Genomic DNA, 20,017 nt, shown 5'->3' with positions numbered 1-20,017 from the left:
ATACCAAGTTTTAATTTAAAAAAAAAACTTTAACGAATTACAATATGTTAACAAACATTGTCAATTAATATAAAAAAATAGATAACTTTCTTTCATATGAATTTAAATGTATATGATACATACTCTTTTCGATCATTTTGACTGATTATTTTTGGGCCTATCACCATTTGATCAATCACCTTTGGTTAATCTTTTTTGGATCGATCATCTTTGGCTGATTATTTTTTGGCCGATCTATTTAGTCGATTATTTTTTGGCTGATGACCAAACGATAAGATCGATTGATTATAGAATGAATGTCAGATTAACATTTGATAACTACAAATCAACCTACTAATATTTATTAAGGCATGATTGAATCATAATTAGGCAAAGAAAAAGATAAAAGTCCATAACAACTATTATATAAGGTATGGTTGTTCATAGACATGTAATATCGCATTTAATACTTTTTCTGTCAGTCACTTTTAGCATCGAAGTACCTTCAGTAGATATCATTAGAGTGATTTTGAACATACAAAACACCTGAAAGAGCAAATAAACAAGAGATAGAAACAACATGAAACAAGTTATCCGAGAATTGATATTATTCATTGGATCCATATTGAAACAAAATAGAATATAAAATAAAATAGTTTATCAGTCGCGAAAATTATATAACTATTTTTTCTTAATTAAGACTTGAATTCAGTCTATCATACGACAATGTTTTTTTTATATATTTTTTTCCAAAAGGAAAAACAACCCTTAAACGAGCAGACATAATATTTGAACAGATAAGCATTAATTGGCGAGGTCCATAGAGAGAAGAAAAAGAGTACAAGTTACAGGGTAGCACAAGGTGGCAAAAGAACCAAGCATCGTGCACAAACAAAAAGGTTAATATATAGTACTTTTCCATACACAATAAATTCATGTCTCACACACATGCAAGATGCTTTGATGCATCGCATCTTCTTAATTTCAACAATTAGGTCTTTAATTTTCCAAAGACATGAACAGTGCAACAACCTTTTCGTAGCCAAATTTATACATATAGGAGTGGCCATTTGCTATGCACCACTCACCAAATCGAAGAGAAAGAGGGTTATAATCATCAGCAGCAATTTGTGATGATGAAGAGTCTGAGGCAAGTGAAGAAAAGCAAAAGCTATAGGCTTGAAAAGTGTTCATCAGAAATGGAAAAGCACCAATTCACAGCACCCAGTGAGCAATATTCGACAGGGTTTGTGACAAAAAATTCACCTCCTCCGGCTGTGGAGTTTCCAACCTCTCCACAGCTGATATTTGGAGAGGAAATTGTTCACTTCAGCCATCCTCAGCACCCTCTTTCAATGGTGGATCTCCCTGACCTCTTCAACTGTGTAGGCTGCAAAGAATATGGCTCCGGAAAGAGGTTTGTTTGCCAACAATGTGAGTTTCAGATGCATGATTTCTGTGCCTTGGCTCCTCCCACTCTCAAGGCACACCCCTTTCACTCTCAACATTCTCTCTTGTTCCACTCCAAACCAGGTAATCTATTTTTTTCGATTAAAAATTAGACATCGACTAAAAATAAGATCAATTTATAGTATATAAACAAATATAAACCTTATTTGATAAAATAGTTTTTGTAAAATTAATTTTTAATTTTATATATATCATATAACTGATTATTATCTATAATTGATGTAAAAAATTTCATATTTAAAGAATATTTTGTTAATTCGATAATTATATGATTGTATTCATATTCATTTGACACATCTTACTAGATAAAATGGTTAGAAAAATAAATTTTATAGTTTTTCTAAAAAAGAAAAATTATAAATATTCATATTGAAGTATCCTTTGAGGTCAGACCAAAATAAATATTTAAATTATAAATTCATTTGGATTTCCAGTAATTTGTAACACAGATACATATACTACCATATGGTTATTGTTAAAGAAAGTAATAAATATTGATTTTTTTTTAAAGTGAACTTTATCTGCACGATCGTGTTTCACAAAGATAATAATATAGAAACAACTGTGGTTAATATTATTTGATTTTAATCTCTAAATAATATTTGTTTCTTACAATTCATTTAGTTGGTTGAAAAACTGGCTCTTTTCTCAGTGTTTCGTTTTATATTAAATATTTATTTGATATTTTTTGTATTTTAACATCAAAAGTAAAATATATGGATATTTATAAAGATTCGGTTACACTAAAAGCATATTTTAATTTTATATCTTATTTATGAATAATGAGATATACTAATCGACCAATAAATTCAAAAGCTTCACTACGTTCATTACTTTTCTTTAAAGAAATTATTCCTAATCAACATTCCAACTTTTGTTACTTAATTAATGAACTCTTATTATTATACACTCCATTAATTTATTTTTTTCTTCCTTTTATTTTTATCTTTACTTTCATTTTCTATCACATCATTGTTTATATTTATCACATCCTCTTTCTTTTCTTCTTCTTTTTTTCCTTTTATATTTCTTTTGAAACTTATACGCATAATGAACTAAAATTTAGTCAACTATATATATATATATATATATATATATATATATATGACAATCTTAAAATCTTGGAATCATTTATTCAATGAATATGATAATTTGGATAATTTCTTGTCATAAAAATTGACATATATGACACTAGCAGGTAATAAAGACATCCCAAAGATGCGTGCCAAATGCAATTACATATATTTAAAAACTACAAAATGCTTTTCCATGACCATTTAGTTAATACATGAATTAGAAATAAGATTTCTTTGTAGAAAATAACAAAAATAAATTATAAACACTGATTTATAGATTGTGGAGAAAAATACTTTTTATTACAAATATTTATTAACATTTTTTTTCTAGACAAACTTCACAAATTGATGATATATAAAACAAAAAGGTCACAAATTGATGGTTAAAAATACCATTTGGAGTGAAATCAATTGTTATATATTATATCTCGATAGAAAAATAATAAGAGAAAGTTTAAAAAGTGAAATATTTATTAGAAGTGTAGGTTCACCTTAATTCAGTTTTTCAAAATCAACACAATTAATGTTTGAGTAGATAAATGAAGATGATAAACTTAATAGATCTCAATCATATCATGAAATCAACTTTAAGTTTAGATTAATTAAATTTTAAATATTAATGAATTTTGATATTTTAATTTTAATTCATTAAATTCTTTTATATAATTAAGTATTTAAAACTTTAAAATTTTTGTATTAAATTAGTATTGCATGGTGAACGTGTTACAGGAAAAAGTGGAATGGGAGGGAAAGTGAAGTGCGACGTGTGTGGGAAACCGACGAAGGGGTTCGCCTTCCTCTGCACCGCCTGCGCCTTCCAGATGCATCCATGCTGCGCCATGCTCAACACCGAGATCGACTTCCCTTCCCATCCCCACACTCTCAAGATCCTCCCCACCGCCTCCTCCGCCGCCGTCGACCCCTCCTCCTTCGTCTGCGCCGAGTGCAAGAAGCGAAGGTCCGGCAAGGTATACCGCTGCACCGTCTGCGACTACCACCTCCACGCCGCCTGCGCCAAGACCAAGATCAACGGCCTCCTCGCCAACGGCATCAGGCCGCCGCAGAAGCCCAGCGTGCTCGCCGCCGCCGCCCGCGTTGCCTCCCAGGTGGTGATTGAGTTCATCGGAGGACTGGTTGAGGGCATCGGAGAAAGCGTCGGCGATGTGCTTGTCCAGAACATTGCCAAAGGAAACACTGTTTCCCCCGCTAATGCTAGCCCCAAACCACGTTACAGATAATCCATTACTCCCCCAACAAAAAAAGTTAGTATCATTCCCCTTCTACTACATTTTTCATTTTTTAATTTTCTTCTTCTCTCTTTTAATTATTTTTCTGTACAAACATTTAATTTAATTTAAGAAAAACCCTTTTGTAATATTGTATCTGAATTTTTTTTTCTATTTAATTGATTTTTTTAAGATAAGTATAATTAAACCACCTTTTCTTCTACTAATTTCATAGTTTTTTTTTTTTGTTTATGTATTTTCTTATTATTATGATATGTAGTGAATGACGAATAGAAGGGAAATATATGATATAAGCATTTGAAACTGAGTAAAATATATGATATATAAATATTTGAAATAGGAATGAATTAATTTTCTCTTATTCAATTTATAACAAAAATATATAGCACTAACTCTTTAAAAAGTGCGTGACATATCCAGTGAAATTTTCGTTAACACTATGTAAATGAGCCACAGAGTAGCACGATACATATAGAAATTCATTTCACATATTTAATAAGAATAAAATAGTTTTAAAAAAGTGAATTTTTATTATTTTTTAAAAAGAAAAAAGTAAAAGTTATGAATATAAAAAAATTATATGTTTCAAAATATAATTTTTGTTTGTAAATAAGAGAAAGTGAGTCAAATTTAGTGTTCTGACCTTTCTCTTGTATACTGTTTCAGGGATGAATCTATTTCAAGTTTCCTCTGACACGTTTGGGAAAAGATAAAAGCACACAAGAAAATATTTATGCTACAATATTTGTTTTTCTAGAATGTGTCTCCCTCTGAAATGCAAAAGTGGAAAAAAGATAATCTATTCCTAATTTTCTAGATACATTCAATGTAGGCTATTTTTTTCATATAGGAAAAAAAAATAATTGTATAGTATTGATTGATGCAAATAGTGTCGATTCTGTGTATATTTTGTTGGTTTGTGGAGGGGAGTTCTAAAAGGTGGGTAGGCTAGTGTTTCAGTAAATTCAAGTGATTGTTATATGTATGTAAGTTGTAAGATTTCATATATATAAATATTGCATGATTTGTCATTTTTATTATATATTTATTTATTCAATAACTTTATTAACACTTTTTTTTCATGGAGGAAAAATCATTATAAGAGATAGTTGTGCCTTTACACAAATGATGCTTCACCCAATTAATTAATAGGTTTTCTAAATCCTATCAGGAAAAAACTTTAATTAATGAATACATGAAAACAGAAGTGATGAGCACTTATGATAAATCATATATTATCTGTCCAAGATATTATACTTTCTTTGCAATGTTATAGAATGTTATCTCCACACGAAAGCAAGCATAAATTCTTTGGAAAATAGAACAATATGAATACATTTGAAGAATACATGCTCGGTTTGTCTCCTTTTTCTTTCTTGAAAAGAACCAAATGTCTATGGTCCATTCAGTGGTAGGATTCCCCTTTAACACAAATTGACCTTTCATGGAACTCTCTTCAAATACCTTCCATGCAAGTCTTGTCACTTTCATTGCACTCAGTTGCATATAACCAACATTTCTATTTCTAAATGCTGAATGTAAAACCCCACAAAATAATATTTTAAAAATGGTATAATTTTATATTATATTTTAAGATGTTACACACTATCCTTTTGAAAATTTTAGAAAATAAACTAAGTCTTTTATCATGTATTATTAAGAGACCCTAATATCATCAGTAAGTGAGATTAATCTCATCAAATTCGTTTTAATAAGGGAAATTTACCCCTTTTATATATCATAATTTAAATTTATTTATAATAGATGTGAAAATTTGCTTGCTTTAACTTGCACTAGTTTGAATGTAATAATTCTGCATAATGCACAGAAGACAACAACATGAACTGTAATTCCCCCATATATATATATATATATATATATATATATATATATATATATACACAAATAGAATGTTATCTAAAAGATAAAACTATTCTAAGAGATAAACTAATCTTGTTTAAAAGACAAAATTGATCTTACTAAAAGAGATTAAAGATATATATAATCACTATCTAAGCGCTGCTTGACTAAGTCAGCTACCAGTAGTCACCACAGGAGCAAATGCCATGCTGAAAATGATGGAACCGGTTTATATCTCTGATAACAATTTCTCGCTTCACAATTTTTGATATCAACTTTATAGCAGCGTGACAATCTACACAAATCCGAAGATTTTTAATGATACGAATAGAAGATGCAGGTGGAATATGTATCAGTCCAAAAGCCAGTGCCAGTCTTTCACTGTGCGCCCACAAGAGACGTTCCTTTTCATCATCCTCCACATTAAGCAGAACAACACTACAATCAGGAACATACCCTGCCTCCCTGCTTTTCTTGTTTAACCATTCAAGCATTGCATATATTAGTTTAATGTCGGGATGAGAGGTGTCTCCGACAGTGAAATAATGAACTACACCTTGGTTCTCAACCCAGCTTAATCCTGGTTCCTTTTTTACTTTTATCCTTTTCATGTTTTTTCTAACAGAAGCAACTCTGTCCCATCTCCTTTCAGTGGCATACATGTTTGACAGAAGTACATGAGTTGCATCATCATGGGGCTCCATCTCAAGTACGTGCTTTGCACAAACCTTACCTAGATCAAGATTCTTATGGATAACACAAGCACCAAGCAGTGCACGCCACACCATAACACTGGGCTGAAATGGAATTTCTCCAATGAGGTTCTTTGCTTCATCAAATTGGCCTAATCTTCCAAGAAGCCAAACCATGCAAGTATAATGTTCTATGCATGGTTCAATGCCATAATCCTGTAACATTGACCTAAAATGAGTTCGTCCTTTGTCTAACAACCCTGCATTGCTACATGCAGAAAGGACACCAACAAAAGTGAGTTTATTTGGTTTACAATTGGTTTTTTGCATCATATCAAATAAGTTTAGAGCCTCCGTACTCAAGCCATGCATAGAATAACCACAGATTATAGCATTCCACGAAACTTCATTTCGTTTATTCATCTTATCAAATGTTAGCCTGGCATCATCAATTCTACCACATTTAGCATACATGTCTATCAAAGAATTTGCAACCACACTATCCTTGTTATACATGGTTTTGATGGTTAAGGAATGAATTTGACGCCCTGGCTCTAATGAAACTAAACTGGAAGAGGCACGCAGAACACTTGAGTATGTCACTTCTGTTGGCTGTATATCATATCCAAGCATGTTTGAAAATAAATTTAAAGCTTTCTCCCCATCCCCTAACTGAACATAACCAACAATTATAGTATTCCAAGTTACCTCGTTTTTCTCTTCCGACCTAATGAATAATTTGACAGAGTTTTCAATTTCACCACACTTGGCGTAAACATCCATGAGGGCATTTGACACAAACACATTTGAGTCAAGACCCACTTTCAGTACAGAAGAATGAATTTGTTTTCCCAAATTCAACGAAACCAGAGACGTACAAGCTTGCAGCACACTAGCAAAAGTAAAATTATTAGGGACAACAGATGATTGCCTCATTCGACAAAACAACTCCAAAGCCTCCCTACTTTTTTCACTTTGAGCATATCGCGCTATCATGAGACTCCATGGAATAAGATCATCTTTGGGCATTTCCTCGAAAAGCTGCTGTGCCTCAGCAATCTCTCCAGACTTGGCATACAGCTCTAGCAACGCAGTACCAACATAAAGATCCCTATCATAACACGCTTTCAAAGCACATCCATGAACACTTTTCCCAACCTTAAATGCTTCTAGACCAAGACAGGACTTCAGCGCAGCAGAAATCGTAAAATTATTTGGTGCGTACCCCATAGTCCTCATCTTGCAGAAAAGTAGCAATGCATCCTCATGGAAATAATTCTCAGCATAGCAAGCTACCATTCCAGTCCAAGACACCATGTCCTTACAACAAATGCCATCAAAAACTGCACGTGCAGCACCAACATTTCCACAGACAGCATAGGCACTAAGTAGTGCAGTCCCAACATAAGGATCAGAGTGATGACCAAGCTTATAAACATATGCATGCACACTCCAAGATGTATCAGCCAGCTCCATTCTCACCAGCAACTTGAGAAGTGTCGTGAAAACAAACTGGTTCACCTCGTATCCTTCTCTGAACAACCTGTGTTCATCAATTGGATTGAATCATCTTCGAAAAGAAAAACCTTCACATTCAATTTAATCCATAAAGCCACTTGGATTGCAAATATCAGGGTTTTTTGGGTGAATTAGGGAATCCCTCGGTGCGGACCAAGGACTAATCCTTGAGATATTAACACTCGTTTACGGGGTTAACCTCTCCCAACAAATGTTTTTTCTATACACACATACCAGAGATCAAACCAGACCAACCATGCCACTCAAAGCATCTCATCGTCTATAAGTCATTATATATCAAATAGTAGTATAAACCCTTACAAATATACTATTGAAACAAACTTATCCAGTTTGATAATGTATTCATAGTCACACTCAAACAATTACCAAAAATTATCTATAATTAAATATAATTTCATAAAAAATATAAATTGCGACGAAAATTTAAAAATGAAAACATGAATTATATAAACTCAGGAGTGACTCTGTGAGTCATCAACAAATCAATGATAATTCACACAAATAACATGCATTAAAAAAAATTAAAAATAAAAACATCCGAAATCAATGCAGTAAAAATAAAGTTCCGGTTTTTGGGGTTTATGGGGTCCTTTATTTTTTATTGGATTGATTTACTAAGGACCCAACCAGCAAGCAGCAAACTTCCTAACTGGTTACTAGCGACCTAACTAACTAACTAGCAACTGGAATCGTGAAGACGCGTACCTGAGAAGCAAGTGAAGGGCGTGATGAAATTGGCCTGAACTGGAGAAGCCATTAGCCAAGGTGACGAAAGAGGCAGTGTTAATGAGAGGCATTTCGTCGAACAGTTTGGTGGCGTCATCGAAGGAGTGGAAGTGGACGTAAGTATTGAGAAGAACGTTTTGGGCGAAAAGGTCCAAAGGGGCGCCTCGCTTGAGAATGTGGCAGTGGAAGCTCTTCCCTGAGTTGGGGTTGCGATTTTGGATAGCTTGTTGGAGCATGGTGGCGTAGGAATAGGAATCGAACGCATCTTGGTGATGGAAATGAGTGGAATAGGAGCAGTGGGTGATACTCTTGGCCTTGCCATGTAGCGCTACAAGCCTCAATAGCTTTGTATCATACACTGTTCTGATCATGAGAACTCTGTAACTTCACTCTTCATCCTCCATTTTTTCTTTTTCTTCACTTCTCGCGCCAAGAGAACCTTTTAATTTAACACTTTCCATTGGTTATGTTAAAACTTTTTTTTTTCAATGCATTACTCTTATTAATTAAAAATAATAAATTGAAAATAAAATATTTTTATGTAGATCAAATGTAGAACAAGTCAAAATGGAACCATTCAACCCGCATTATCACTGTTTCAACAAAAATAACTTGATTTTTTAAAATGTAACAAATTTCAAAATTATCTTTAAGAAAATGATGTGATAAGTGTATTATTTATATGTTATTTAAAATCATGTGAAACTTAAGGATGTTTTGCAAATTTGATAAAAAGAAGGCTTAATACCCTATTTTGTCCTCGTTCGCTCGAAAATGTCAAATTAGTCAATTCTTTAAAAAGTGCGTCAATTACGTCCTTACTTAATAAAATTTATATCAATGAAATTCCTTCCGTTAAATCTGTACAAACGGCGTTAAGCCTAAAAAGAACTAAGTTTGTATATCTTAAAAGAAATATCTGATTGAAAACTTTCCAAATGAAATTAAGTTTTATTTTTTTATTAATGTTTTCTTCATGTTATTATAAGTAGTAATGTTATAATTACTTAAAACCTCTGGAACATGACTCTCATATCTATTCATGTTAAACTATTCATTTGAAAGAGTCAAACATTACTATAAAAAGAGTTTATAGCATCGTTCATAGAATTTATAGCATCGTTCACCCACAAGTAGTAAAATTCGATGTTAAAAATGTACAATAACATTTTTGTAAATATTTTGTCCATATTGACTTTGTTGTGAGGATGTCCGATATTAATTTTTCTTTTAAAATTTTAGAAATTGCATCAACACTCTTATCATTCTCTTTCAAATTTTCACAAAACCTGACATCAAAATGTAACAACGATGTCAAACTTGTAAGTACTAAGATTCTTTCTCTTAAAAAATTTAGCTTGAGATGATATATGGACAGAGTAACAAAAAACTTGTGTGAACATTCAAAAATTCTCTATATTGTCCTTCTTGTAAAGTTAATTCATCTATTTATATCTTTTTTTGAGAAAATTTCGTTAAAAAGGGGTTGACTTTATGTAAAGTTGATAGTATATAAGAGTCAGATTCAGTCTACTTTACAAAGTTACAATGATTTTTCATAACCTTTATCAAAACATAGCTTGTACTTTAGGTTAAAACAGAAGTTTTCAAAGGAAGCATGCCCAAAATATTCTCCATATCTCTCAACGTTTTTATCTTGAGTGTAGTGATTCTGATCAAGTCTTTCTACTTCTATAATCTACACAAATATCAAGAACAAGGTATACAAGCATTGAAGTACTTTATGATACATATATTAAATATTTTGAACGTTGATAAGCACTAAATTGTATTACGTGTTCAAAACATTTTATCATTTGTCAATTCATTAATAAACACATCCTTTAACAAAGCATATAATTATGAGACGATACAAAACATTAAGTGCTTATAAGCAAAAATTGTTTATGATTTACAGTGTTTATCATGTTTTCTTTATAAAAATATATTAAGCTTCAATGTATTTGTAAAACATAACACATTATCTATTAAATGATTCTTTAATAAAAACGCTTCGTTGTTTATAAAATTGCCCTAATCTAGTATAATCTAAAAAAACATTATTTTAATTTTGTTTTCGTCTAGATGTTCCAAAGTATATCTCTCTTGAATATTGTTTATGTGAAACAATATTTCATTTTGAATGATATTTCATTTAATGTTTTTTTTTAATTTCAAAACTTGGATAATCTAATGGATAATGATACTTTAACAACATTTTTTTGACAACATTTTAACATCATCTACGTGTCATTCTGTGATTGGTCCATGTTAGTGTTTATGATTATTATTATTGATTGTGGAGTAATTTTGGACCAATCACAGAATGACACGTAGATGATATTAAAATGTTGTCAAAAAAATGTTGTCAAAGTATCATTATCCTAATCTAATATAGCTAGACAAGTTAAGAATAACAATAAAAGGAATTAATAATTTTACATATTTTAAATAGATTTATTTTATTTTGCCTCTTTTTTAAATACTTTTATTTTGCCTAAACAAGTTGGTCTTTTGAAATGATTTACGTTCTAGTCAAGAAATAAAATAGAATTTAGGTAAACTATCAATTTCCAAGTTAATGAGAATTTAGTATTCTCAAAAAACTGTTCCCCTTTCTCCTTGTAGCCATCCTCTATATTTATAAAACATTCTGTTACAATTTCAATTGCCTTTAGTAATTTTATTCACAGTTGTTTGGTCAAATAAACAATGCAACGTTGAGGAAAAATGGTAGCTGTCCGCCAATAAACATGCATGCTTCCAGTCTCCAAATTGAAATCAGTTCCCTCTTATGGCATGTTTGGATGTGCATATATCTGCCATCCAATTTTCTCAACGCAACTCAAGCAATTCTCTGTTTCGGACTATCAGTCCAAACTCATTGTTGGACAACTTTGAATTATAGGTCCAAGTTACTGCGATCAGTCACAATCGATTCAATTACATTGAAACAAGTCTAAAGTCACCCATGACTGAAAAATATATACCACCAAATCAAATGTTCATACGAATCTACTTTCGGCAGTTCGCATTGATGAAGTCGAAAACTTTCCCTTTTTCACATCTAAAACAGATTTTCAAGCTCCAAAGACCAATTGATATGATATACCCAATAGTCGCTTAGAAGTCGGAACTAAGTTAAGAACAAGTACTTGTTCGTTTCATATTTTACAAAACAATAATATGTATTGAAATTAATCTTAGTAATAAATTTTACAATAAATCACATCTCACAGTAAGTTAAATTAATTTTGGTAATAAATCAATGGACCCTTGATCTCACATCATGTGCCACTGTCCAAAAAACTGGTCAAAGGATACTCCAAAAAGGTGAGGTAAGGTACTGTGAACCCATTGCATGGATAGTATGACGGTTTTACGCGTCTCACATTCCAAGGCACTTTACGTAGAACGTCGATCCCATTTTCATGGGTAGTTGGCCTAAATTCTGCTTCAAACAGTGTCTGAAATCTAATGTAGAATTTCAAGATTTTCTTATGCATACAATGCTTTAGTTAAAGCTCGTGTTATCAGTTAATTAAATCTCACCCAGAAGCAACGAGTCAGAAAAGAAACACTGCATAAAAACACACTATTTGACTAGTAAAGCATACCACTTCTTGAATGTCTTGCGTTGGAAGAGTGACGCAGGGTGAAGAGGATGCATCCGCATAAGAACCCAAACAATCTAGACTCTAGGAGCAAATAGAAAACGAATCTGAAACGTGAATTAAATTAGATACAACTTGAAATATGTTACACTTTTTAATCATATTGTATGGTCAGCCCTATGATCAGTACCCTCAAATCAAACTTTACAGTATCGAAACTTATGCATCAGAATAACTTAGACTAGTGATTTTGATTTAAAATAACAGAACAATTAAGGGAAAGAAAAAAAATAAAAGCATGGAACTTTTTGTGGTTTACCGTTGGGAAGGAGGCAATGAACCCCTAAGTATTGACCTCACAACGAACAACCAACATTTACTCACCAAATTTCTCTTTATTCCGAATGCTTACTGCTTTCTTGTGGCTATATTCACCGTTCCATTCCAACTTTAAATTGGGGGTGTCAGGTTTTATCTGGCCAAAAAAGCTGAAGACTTTTCTAACTGAGTTTCCAACACCAACAGATGGAACATTCAGGTATAGCTTGTCATATCCTTAAAACTCCGCACAATGATGCAGCATTCAAGTCAGAATCTATACACAAGGCAGTCCTAATTTGTTTTTTGACCTGCCAAACACCTCCACAACTCTACATCACCACACGATATGTTTATATTAGGCTCTTGTCACAAAATCCCGCATTTCCCCCACAGAAGCAGTTTTTCCATGCGAGGGGAAAAAGGTATCAATTGGGTTTCCCACCTGGTTTATTATTACGCCTTCCACTTCCTTTCTATCCGAATCTCCAATACCAATAGCATTACATAGTGCCAAAATCCAGGGTTTCCCAACTGAAGGGAGCAACTGAGCCTACGCAAGGGCGTCCACGGAAGAACACACAAACACATACACAAACTGCAGCAACGGCTAGCATTGAATAAATAAAGGGGCGGTGAATCAAACCGTGTGAACCTGAAAATCTTCTGTGGTAGCGAATTTCTGCAGTCGCACACTTGGCACAAGAACTCTGACCTCGTTTGAGTAGGTTACTTTGCTTTTGGTTAAGCTCTACCCTCAGAGAAGCTTGCTCTATCTCATTCTCAATTGTTACTGAAATTTCAGCCCTTCGTCTATCAGCAAGTTTACGGGCAACCAGCACATTATAAGAGTTATTATTCCTCATCATAGCATACGCATGTGGAGTCTGCCCGTTAGCATCCACAAGGGATTCCCAGCACTTCAAGCCAATCTGTAGCAGCACAAGAGCACAAGTTAAAAATAAAATACAAGGAATGGAGCGCAAGAAATACAATCAGACAGTTGACTTAAGGGTGAAAAGAATGCTAACGTACAAGTAGCACGGTAATTCAACTATTTTACTTTTATAATTTTCAATCTGCCATTTCCCCCTACCCCCTTTCCCAAAAGAAAGAAAACAAACAAATGACGCATCAAAGCCAGAGAGATCTGCATTAACTCAAGGTTCAAAATAGAAAATCCCCAGTACCACCTGCCGTCCAGATAGAGAGCAGATGATATTTACCCAAAATAACTACTGCAGGAACCTGGGTATGTGTTACCCAATTAATTTTTTTCCCTTCGGTGAAACCAATGGCATAGCAACGGAGTACAGAGAAAACATTTACCTCCTGTGGGTCACTTGTTAAAAAGTCAACTACACCCTCAGAACCAGACGTGCATGCTGCCAAGTGCAAGGGTGTAATACCAGCAGGACCCTCAAGATTAGGAGGAAATACATATTTCCTGGAAGTACTATTTTTGTTTGGTAAAGAATAGTGAATGAGCAAATCAACCATGCCTATGTTCTTTCTTTTCACTGCTCTATTTAAGAGTTGGATTGCATTCAACATTTCCACTGACCCTGTTGACAACGACTCCCCTTGCAAGTGTTTATCAACCAGTACATCGAGAAGGGTTTTGACTACCATACAACAGTTTCTTTCCACAGCAAATGTGAGTACAAATTTGAACCTGTCAAGCGAATAACAGGGAACCTCATGCATATATGAGAACCTTTCTCTTTGGAACAGCCAGCCAAGCTCATTCAAAAAATGCAAAGCCTCCTCCCTTGATCTTGGCCTTCCAAAATGATGTTCATGCTCTTCTGAAATGGCATCGCATATTTTTTCCTCCTCGTTAAATTCAGACTCAAGTGGTCTCAATTCCTCGCAAATGGTCTCATTGGCTATTATCACTGGAAAACTGTTACCCTTGAAACCATTTTCAATCTGATCATAAAAATAGGTCACACTTTTATCAGTATACACCACATTCAAACATAAAAAATGCTATAGACATGCATGTGTCGTCAAGTGCAGAGTTTGCTAGGGTAATAAAGTGCAAAGATTAGAGAATGTAGAAAAATACCTCAATAAAAAGGCGACCCACAACACCGGGTGAAACATCCTGAACTTTAAAACCACTTAACTTTATATTATCATACACCACACCAGGATATGAAGATCTGATGACTTCCGCTGATGAGTAAGAGCCAGTACCCGTACAGTGGATCCTGCAAAATTCAGGACAAATATTAGGCAAACAGACCAGAAAGAAGCATACTACAACAACCAAAAATAGGGGAAATTCTTTACTGACTTTGTGCCAGGAGTTGACAGGTTTCTGCCCTTCAATGAAATAGAGGTTTCCTGTCCACTAACAATTGCCAAAGGGGAAACAGATATCAACTCTGGCGACTTCCACGTTCTCCATGGTTTGCATATGCGTACCTTCCCTGGAATTTCAAGACCAAAAAGGATCTAATTCAACTACTTAATAAGAAAATTCCAGCTATGTAGAAAACGACAGTCCCGATAGCAAAGCTCTGGTCATATTAATATTCAATCTAAAATAAAGTTAAAGAGCTAAACCCAGTCAAAAATTAGAAATAGTTATGATGCTCACCATCTTTGTGTGAAGCCAATTGACTGCCAGAATGTACTAGAAACCTTCCACTTCTCCAAAAGTCAGAATCTGAATTTTGAATTAAAGAATGAACATGTTGGAGGAAGTTTTCCTCTAGCTGAAATAAACACAACATGAAAGCAATCAGCAAGATAGAATTATAAAAGCAGCAAATGTACATCACAGCAGTTCACTAACTTTCTCCCAGGCAGCACAAGACATTGAAGCATAAAGTGATAGGACCACACAACCAGGCCGTATGTAGCTCTCCATGTCGGATGGCCTATTAGAAAGCCAACTGTAAATCTAGAAAGAAAAAAAAAGTTATTCATATATGCACATTTGACAGGATATAATAAAAATAACTTCCCCGTGTCAAATTTCAAAGGAAAGTGTAAACACCTGTGCTCGCAATGTTTCTGGGAAATGGCTTGGATGCTTGTCAAATAGTTTAAACATTATTCTACCAGTGCGATCCTGTTGGAAAACCACAAAATAGATTCAATTCAAGAATACTATTCACCTAATTAAGCTTAAAGACAGTACAGATAATGCAAAGCTTACGTAAACAAAAGAAGACAGGGTAGTAAAATTCCAAACTACCTACCTGAGCATCTGAATTCAAACTGGGAGGTGAATGATCAGAGCCCGAAGATGTATACCCAGCTTGAAATGGAACACTTTGAAGCCAACTAGGTTGTTGGATCCTTTTATTTGACCCTTTAAATAGATCGAGAGAGATATTACAACTATGACTTTGGCTAGCTTCCTTGTTTGAATTAACTCCTCTTCCAGAAGAGATGCTCTCCGGCTTTAGACCTGTAGCACCACCCTGCAAATCAAACTGCATCTCCACAACAGGAGGAGAAGGAGGAGAAGACGATGGTGACCTCTCTTCTGCAGGGTTACTACTGTCAGACGAGAAATACTTTCTTGAAGATGCAAGTTTAGGCAAGCTGTCCTCTTCTGGGGAGGAGCTAAAGAGTTGCAGCGGTAAATTAACTCTAACATCCTCCTGGCAGTCTGAATCTTCAACTGGAGACTGGGAACTGCTACTGCTTCTTTCTCCGCCAACTGAAAAGAAGTGCTGTTGTCTCGTCTGATCAGCACTACTCCTAGATTTAACACTACCGCCATCACTGCTGCAGCTACGATTTTGAGAGGGGGACGCATTGGCATCAGGGCCAGACCCAGACAGACTCGTGGAAAGAACAGCAAGTAAGTCCATAGTTAATGGGGCAGCTGGGGTGTGGTTCAGTTGGTCATGATGGTGATAGGAGGATGGTGTCTCCGATTGTACATGATCCTTTTTCCCGTTGACATTACCAGCATCCCGCAACTTGGTTGCAAGATCCGCAGGCAAAGGTATCCTGTTGAGAATCTGCACAAGCTGCTCTCTATCCGGAACTTGTGATCTTTCTTCAAATTTTCCTACACGTGACAATAATAATCATCACAACCCAAACAAAATTAGTGCAAGCTTGTTTTACACTAGAAAGAAAAGGCCCTAATGAACAAGAGTATGCTGGTTTTATGTTATTTTCAGGATAAACAAGCCATTATTTTCTATAATTAGTTGCTTTTATTTTTGCATAACTTCTCCCAAAAAATTTAAATTATTATCTTAAGATTATTTTCGCATCAGTTTATTGTGAAAAGAAAATAGTTGTTTTCTTAACTGATAGAGCCGTGCGTGCCGTTTTAAAAAGAAAATAAAAATAAATCGTAATTGTCTTTTCAAAACCCAAATAAAGAAACTATTGATCACTTTTTAGATTATCAACTTTTATTTTGAAAATATAGTTATTTATTCAGGTAAAATAAATTTTGTTAGATCCCTCAATTTCCAATCAATATCGACCTTAGTCCACATGCCTGATGACCTTAGACCAAAACAAATAAATTTAGTTTTCGTAATCCGAAAAATTAATGAATTAGACCCTCTTTATGAAACTTAGATCCTAGGGTGAGGATCGAAATCCACTAATTACAGAAAAAGAAACCTAAATCATTGTTTTTAATGCTTTGTAGGATTAACTTTGACCGAATACGAAGCAATTACACCCTAATGATTAATGATTTTTCATAGATTCCAGATAAATCTAAATACTTATGAAATAAATAAATACTCCTTTAACATGTACTTATTATTGTTCGAATTGAGTTGAGCTAGAATTAAATTATTTAAAACAACAAAAAAAGTATAAATCAATCAATCAATCAATTAAACTAAAATTCAATTGAACAAACAATTCTCACCCTGCGAAGCTCCGGCTATTGCAGTCAACAAGTTGAAGATTTCCAAATTTGCTGCTGCGACGGCGGCGGCGGGGGCCTGCGTGGCGGAAGAAACATCCTCCGGCTGCGTTTTCCTCCGGCGGCGGTTGTGTCCAGCGAGTCTACGGCGGCAACTCCGTTTCCCCTCATCAAACTCGGACAGCGGGTGAAACCTACTACACTGCTGACAAAACCTTTGCATTTGGTTGCTAAGAAGCGCCTTGGAGGCTTTGCTATGCGCCTCGCACACCTTGTGCCTCCTGTGATAGTCCTTCGCCTTCGACAGATCCTCCCTGCAGTTATCCACCTGACACATCGGATACGTCGCCGTTCCGGGCGACCCCGAGCGCACTCTCTTGTTACCACCGCCGCTCACCCTCCCCGCGAGGTTCAGCTGCAGAGGAGCCGCCGCCGCAACGCTCTCCTCCTCGAACACGACGTCGTCCCTCGGAGGCTTCCCCGCGAACCGCACGCTGTCCCACTCCCACTTCCAGCTCTCGCTCGGACTCCCCGCAACGACGCCGTACGACAGATCGCGCTTTCGCTGCATCAGAATCGGAGGCGCCGCCACCTTTTCCATTTTCCACCAAAATCAGAACCAAAAATAGGAAAAGGATCTCCAAATTGGAATTCCACAAAATCAAAGCCTCTTTCCTCGGAAGGAATTAACGAAAACGAAAACAAAAACCAAAAATATCCATCAGCAGATGAAGTGTGAAATTCGTGAAACTCAGATCTGAGAAAGAAAAAGAAACTCTATTATTATTTTTTAATTGAATTTTTTGGTTTTAGGTTTCTTTCTTGCAAGGGTTGTATTGCATTGTAATGTTGTGTGTGAAGGTTGTGTTGGGTTGTTAAAGTGTTTGTTGGGTGTGGGAGTGGCAGGAATTGTAAATAGAATGAATTTGGAGGGTGGTTTGGGCGTTGAAAGAGGTATGGAAGAATCCAAGAGGTTTCGTTTCGCAGTGGCCACTTGTGTTCCGTACGATGGGAGTGGTTTGGTTATACTTTTTTTTTTGGGTAAAGGGGTCTGTAAGGTAACAGTGCCACCACTTTTATGAAGTAGGGATATTATCGGAATTCCACTGCTCTTTCTTTGCCCTATCTCTATCCTATCTATCATCCTTCTTATTCTTACGTAATAATATTCAACTATTATTACCTAAATATTCACCCATTCCCACAATCATTATTAATATATAATAAGGTACAAACTTTATCATATAATTTACAGATGAAACTAAAATTATATAACAATTTATTACTATTATTTATAGTAAGAGTTTAACTTTTATACATGTATATATATATATATATAAATAAGAAAGTTGAGTGTTTTTATTCATTATTTCAAAGTTTTTGGATTAGAATTACTTTATTAATATTTTATTCTTATTCTATTTTTCAAAAGATTATTTATAGTATTAAAAATTAATTGTTTATCTCGATTAATGTATGACTTTTGTATTGAAAGCTTTTTTTTATAAAAAAAATTAAAACAAACGTGTTACATTGATAAGTACAAAACAAATAAAACATACTCGTGATTAATACGAAGAAATTCAAACTTAAAAGGAAATTATTGAAAATTGAAGTCTAATTTAAATGATAAAGTTAAATATTTTATAAAAGACTTGTTAAAATTTTTATTAAAAATAATATTAATCACAATATAAATTAAATACACGTTATTATTATTTTTGTTAAAATGGATCAGAAACCATGAGTTATTAGTTCATCCAAAATTTTATTGAGATGATTTTATGATATTTTTTGTATTATATTTAATTGATTATAAATATAATTTAAGAACCTTCCATTTATTTAGATTTGAGTTTCTTTTATTTAATTTTGAGTTAAAAAATGATAATTTTTTTAATTAAAAATAAAATTATAATTAAATGAGTGAATTAGTTAACTCTTTTAATTCATCATTCCAATCCGTGGTGAGTTAGACCGGTTTTAAAGCTGAGTTCAATTAACTTAACAATGGTGAGTTAAACTGAGACATATCATCAGTTTTAACCACACTAATTATTATTATTATTATTATGGTGTCATCTTGCAAAGAAATAATATGACATGGGTTAAAATGAAATTTGTTGAGAGAATTGAATGTAACAGCATGGATGGCCACATGATTCATCTTGCACCGCACGATCTATCTTCCATCACAGCAACAAAAAGTATGTGACAACTATTTGAAACAGTCCCCACCTATATACTATTGGAAACACCTTTTTTATTTCCTTTCACATTCATCACATTGCTTTCAGGAGCCAAAGTCAGAGTTACCTTAATACTCATTAATTTTCATTAAGCAGCTATATAATAAATTATAGTTCTAATTACAAATTTTTTAAAATAATAAACTAGAGAATAATATGTTATCATAATCTATGTAGCTTAATGGGATATATACTGTGTTTAAATAATAAACTGGTCTTTCTTTTTTTTAAATTATCAAAATGTAATTAATCTTTTAATTATAAGAATATAAAGTATTTTAAACTGTTCAGTTCGATGTTAATTTTTTTCAACATCAAACTCAAACAAACTTCAAATCGTTCTATTTTACTATTTCTTATGATAATAGTTAATTTGATACTTA

At 33.9% G+C, this 20,017-nt stretch overlaps 3 protein-coding genes across 5 annotated transcripts; 1 reads left to right on the top strand and 2 right to left on the bottom strand.

Annotated features, from left to right (window-relative positions):
* The first annotated feature begins 942 nt into the window (after nucleotides 1–942).
* Nucleotides 943–4,803, top strand: LOC108335445 (uncharacterized). Its single transcript, XM_017571465.2, has 3 exons — nucleotides 943–1,512; nucleotides 3,255–3,787; nucleotides 4,439–4,803. The coding sequence occupies exons 1-2, from the start codon at nucleotides 1,113–1,115 to the stop codon at nucleotides 3,761–3,763; spliced, it is 909 nt and encodes a 302-aa protein (XP_017426954.1). The 5' UTR covers nucleotides 943–1,112; the 3' UTR covers nucleotides 3,764–3,787; nucleotides 4,439–4,803.
* An 852-nt stretch (nucleotides 4,804–5,655) lies between these two features.
* Nucleotides 5,656–9,022, bottom strand: LOC108335245 (putative pentatricopeptide repeat-containing protein At5g13230, mitochondrial). The gene is made up of 2 exons (XM_017571221.2): nucleotides 8,569–9,022; nucleotides 5,656–7,867 (listed from the first exon to the last, which is right to left on the bottom strand). Exons 1-2 carry the CDS (start codon nucleotides 8,958–8,960, stop codon nucleotides 5,809–5,811), a joined length of 2,451 nt encoding a protein of 816 aa, XP_017426710.1. The 5' UTR covers nucleotides 8,961–9,022; the 3' UTR covers nucleotides 5,656–5,808.
* A 3,287-nt stretch (nucleotides 9,023–12,309) lies between these two features.
* Nucleotides 12,310–18,411, bottom strand: LOC108335693 (squamosa promoter-binding-like protein 14). Of its 3 annotated transcripts, none has more exons than XM_052869023.1 (9): nucleotides 17,389–18,410; nucleotides 15,737–16,560; nucleotides 15,532–15,606; nucleotides 15,328–15,435; nucleotides 15,130–15,247; nucleotides 14,824–14,959; nucleotides 14,593–14,737; nucleotides 14,239–14,453; nucleotides 12,310–13,453 (listed from the first exon to the last, which is right to left on the bottom strand). In XM_052869023.1, the coding sequence occupies exons 1-9, from the start codon at nucleotides 17,984–17,986 to the stop codon at nucleotides 13,444–13,446; spliced, it is 2,229 nt and encodes a 742-aa protein (XP_052724983.1). In that variant the 5' UTR covers nucleotides 17,987–18,410; the 3' UTR covers nucleotides 12,310–13,443. The 3 variants fall into 3 exon arrangements, with proteins under 3 accessions (XP_052724983.1, XP_017427288.1, XP_052724982.1); XM_017571799.2 differs by having other exon boundaries at nucleotides 13,851–14,453; nucleotides 17,389–18,399; XM_052869022.1 differs by having other exon boundaries at nucleotides 13,311–13,453; nucleotides 14,197–14,453; nucleotides 17,389–18,411.
* Between the last annotated feature and the right edge of the window lie 1,606 nt (nucleotides 18,412–20,017).

This window comes from Vigna angularis, chromosome 10 (genome assembly GCF_016808095.1).
Source record: "Vigna angularis cultivar LongXiaoDou No.4 chromosome 10, ASM1680809v1, whole genome shotgun sequence".
In the NCBI taxonomy this organism is placed as follows: Eukaryota; Viridiplantae; Streptophyta; class Magnoliopsida; order Fabales; family Fabaceae; genus Vigna; species Vigna angularis.
Note: the sequence above shows the minus strand (reverse complement) of the source record. Positions and strands in the feature narration are given on the sequence as shown.